Genomic DNA, 3,992 nt, shown 5'->3' on the forward strand with positions numbered 1-3,992 from the left:
CATGTTGAGAACTTTTTAGGTCTTAATAGACACAAAATGTGATCTATTTCTAGCGCATTAATTGTCCACGTTAGGGGTCGACGTTATTTTTAAATTGTACCTTAATCCCCGGAGATTGCAGATAATATTTCTGAATCTCTTTGATTCTTTAAATGTGCTGGCCCCCTGATAATTAATCGATATTAATTAATATATTAATATATGACTAATTACCAGATCTTATAATAATATATATATATCTATAAGGTGCAGGCTTCACTGTGTGGTAAGAAACTTCTTTCCCAACCATATGGTTCTAGGTTCAGTCCTACTGTGTGGCACCTTAGGCAAGTGTCTTCTGCTATGGCCTCGGGCTGACCAAAGCCTTGTCAGTGGATTTGATAGACAGAAACTGAAAGAAACCTGTCGTGTATATAACTTTGATAGGTTTTGGCTAGTATAGCCCCCCCCCCCTTACAGAATATGTGTGTTTGTGTCTTTATGTTTATTGTTAACTACTGCTTGACAACTGGTGTTGGTGTCTTATAACTTAGGAGTTTGGCATAAGAGACCGATAGAATTAGTACCAGGCTTAAAAAGTACTGGGTTGATTTGGTCACCTAAAGATTCTTCAAGGCTGCAGTAAAGTATAAAAGAAGTGGCTGTTTGGTAAGAAGCTTGCTTCTCAGCTACATGGTTCGGGGTTCAGTCCCACTGCGTGGCATCTTGCGCAAGTGTCTTCTACTTTAGCCTTGGGTTGACCAAAGCCTTGTGAATGAATTTGGTAGATGGAAACTGAAAGAAGCCTGTCATATATGTCTGTGTGTCTGAGTTTGTTCTACTATTGCTTAACAACTGATGCTGGTGTGTTTATGTCCCCCGTAACTTAGCGGTTCAGCAAAAGAGGCCGATGGAATAAGTATCGCGCTTAAAAATAATAAGTCCTGGGGTCAATTTGTTCAACTAAAGGCGGTGCTCCAGCATGGCCACAGTCAAATGACTAAAACAAGTAAAAGAATATATATAATATTCACACACACACACATATATATATATCTGTTATTTGCTTCACTCACTAGACTGTGGCCATGCTGTAGCAGTGGCTTGACTGGTCAAACAAATTGCCCCTCCCCCCTTATTTTTAAGCCCAGTACTTATTCTGTTGGGTTCTTTTCCTGAACCACCAAGCTATGGAGATGTAAACAAACCACCACCAGTTCTCAAGCAGCGGTATGGGGCAAATACAAAGACACATGTATATTATATATATGTGTGTGTGTGTGTATGTATATGACAAGCTTCTTTTAGTTTCCATATACCAAATCCGCTCTCAAGGCTTTGCTTAACCTGGGGCTATAATACAAGTGCCATACAGTGGAACTAAGTTCAAGATCAAGTATATGCGTGTATGTAGGTTGGTATATATATATATATATATATGTGTGTGTGTTTGTGTCTGCTTGTCTTTCACCAACATACAAGCAGCATTATTCTTTTCCACCAGCATAGTTAAAATGTGTGCCTCCCAGGGCAGTCCTTCAGTTTGCCTCTCTTGAGCCTCCACAAAAATTACACATTGCCCACAGCTGACCCAAAAGTGGTGCCACCTGGGACAGACTGTCTCACCTGCCCCCTCCCCTCTAGCTATGCTTTGTGTTCTTTTCCAATCTTTGCTGGAAACATGTAAACATGTCCTGTTATGGAAAAATATTACCTTGCTTAGAAGAAACAAATGAGATTTTGCAACAGGAAAAGCTTCCAGCCATGGAAAAACTTCCTTCTGACCCATGTTAACATAGAGAGGAAGACATTAAAAGCATGAGGGATTAACTATCCATAGCTCTTTATCAATGTAAAAAAAAAATATTGTTGTCATTATTGAGTCCATTATTATATATATATATATTTTTTTTACTTGTTTCAGTCATTTTGACTGTGGCCATGCTGGAACATTGCTTTTAGTCAAGCAAATCTACCTTAGGATTTATTCTTTGTAAGCCTAGTACTTATTCTATCGGTCTATTTTGCCGAACCGCTAAGTTACAGGGACACACACACAAACATATATATATATATACGATGGGCTTCTGTTCAGTTTCCATCTACCAAATCCACTCACAAGGCTTTGGTTGGCCCAAGGCTTTGGTTGGCCCAAGGCTGTAGTAGATGACACTTGCCCAAGGTGCCACGCAGTGGGACTGAACCTGGACCCATGTGGTTGGTAAGCAAGCTACTTACCACACAACCACTCCTGCGCCTCTCTCTATATATATATGTATGTGTACGTGTGTGTATTTATATATATATAAATTTTTTTTTTGTTTTGCTTCTTTCAGATGGTTCTTCCCAATCATTGGTCACATGGGTATTGCTACCTCATCAGGAATTATCAGAGATTTTGCTGGACCTTACTTCGTTTCAGTAAGTATCAAATTATCATCATTTATTATTCAGGCAGCAAGAATTATTAGCAAGATGGGCAAAATATTTAGTGACGTTTGTCCATCTTTACGTTTTGAGTTCAAATTCTGCCGAGGTCAACTTTACCTTTCATTCTTTCAAGGTCATTAAAATAAGTACCAGTTCAGCACTGGGGCCAATGTAATTGACTTGCTCTTCTCCAAAAATTGCTGGCCTTGTGTTAGAATTTGAAATTATTATTATTATTATTATTATTATTATTATTATTATTATTATTCAGGCGATGAGCTGGCAGAATCATTAGCATGCTCGGTGAAATACTTAGCAGAATTTCGTCCACTTTACATTCTGAGTTCAAATTCCGCCGAGGTTGACTTCGCCTTTCATCCTTGCAGGGTTGATAAATTAAGTACCAGTGAAACGCTGGGGTCAATGTAATCAATTATGCCCCTCTCCAAAATTTCAGGCCTTATGCCTATAGGGCTTTCCTATAAGTAGGTTATCTCCCTTGGCTAGGCGGCGCTCCATGTAGATAATTAAACTTCCGGAGGCTACCCACGCCATTGTTATTGTTTTACGTCTTATCATGGATATAAAGCAGCTTCATGATTCAGCTATCGAAGTACTTACTGTGCCTGAGTTAAAGAAATATTTAAGATTATATGGACAGTATGTTACTGGAAGAAAGGCAGACTTGATTGAAAGGTATAAAAATTCTGTCGATATGTCAACAAAGTAAATTCATCGGACGATAAGTCTGAAGTATCGGATGATACTTCAGACAGGAATAAGCAGAAGCTTATATCCCCTCTCGGTGAAGTATTGCCTGATCTAAAGATCTTTGTAAGTTGCCGAATTTCACATGTGCTACGGATGAAAGCAAAGCAACAGTTAAGGAGTGGCATATTTTACCACGACAGACACGTACACAGCATCGAATACCACGATGTGAGTGAAAGCTGCTCTCACTGTATTGTCCGGTGTCTGGTAATCCCTTCGATACCGACATCAAACCAAAAAAAGAATCCTGACCACAGAGTGTGGGTAATTATGTCAAAAGTCACTGGCAATGTGCTTTCAGCTGATTGCAACTGTTAAAGCAAGTCACTGAGCATGCGTACATGTCATATGGGAGAGTTCAAACCAGGGGTGGATAACACCTTATCGGAAAGCCCTATAGTATGCAGGATTATTATTATTATTATTATTAGTATTATGGCAGTGAGCTGGCAGAATTGTTAGCACACTGGGCAAAATGCTTAGTGGCATTTTGTCCATCTTTACGTTTTGAGATCAAATTCTGCCGAGGTCAACTTTGCCTTTCATTCTTTCAGGGTCAATAAAATAAGTATCAGTTATGAACTGGGGTGTCGATGTAATTGACTTATCCCGTGCTCTAAAGTTGCTGGCCTTGTGCCAAAATTTTGAAATTATTGTTGTTGTTGTTATGTCATGGGTTTGACTTTAAACTTCATCCAGTCGTGGGGCCCTGAGATGGGAGTTCCAGGGTTTTGAAGAGTGTGGAACGACCTTTTAGCCACTATTGTGCAAGGTGTTTTCTGACCCAGAGTAGTAGCACCTGTTAGGGCCCC

General features: G+C 39.5%; 1 protein-coding gene across 1 annotated transcript in view; it reads left to right on the forward strand.

The window, feature by feature from the left end:
- LOC106876716 (transmembrane protein 222) overlaps nucleotides 1–3,992 on the forward strand; it is a 12,498-nt gene that overhangs the window by 1,108 nt on the left and 7,398 nt on the right. Inside the window, exon 2 of the mRNA XM_052976875.1 lies at nucleotides 2,316–2,535. Coding sequence (XP_052832835.1) covers nucleotides 2,316–2,535 — 220 coding nt within the window. The remainder of the gene's footprint in view (nucleotides 1–2,315; nucleotides 2,536–3,992) is intronic.

This window comes from Octopus bimaculoides, chromosome 26 (assembly GCF_001194135.2).
Source record: "Octopus bimaculoides isolate UCB-OBI-ISO-001 chromosome 26, ASM119413v2, whole genome shotgun sequence".
Taxonomy (NCBI): Eukaryota; Metazoa; Mollusca; class Cephalopoda; order Octopoda; family Octopodidae; genus Octopus; species Octopus bimaculoides.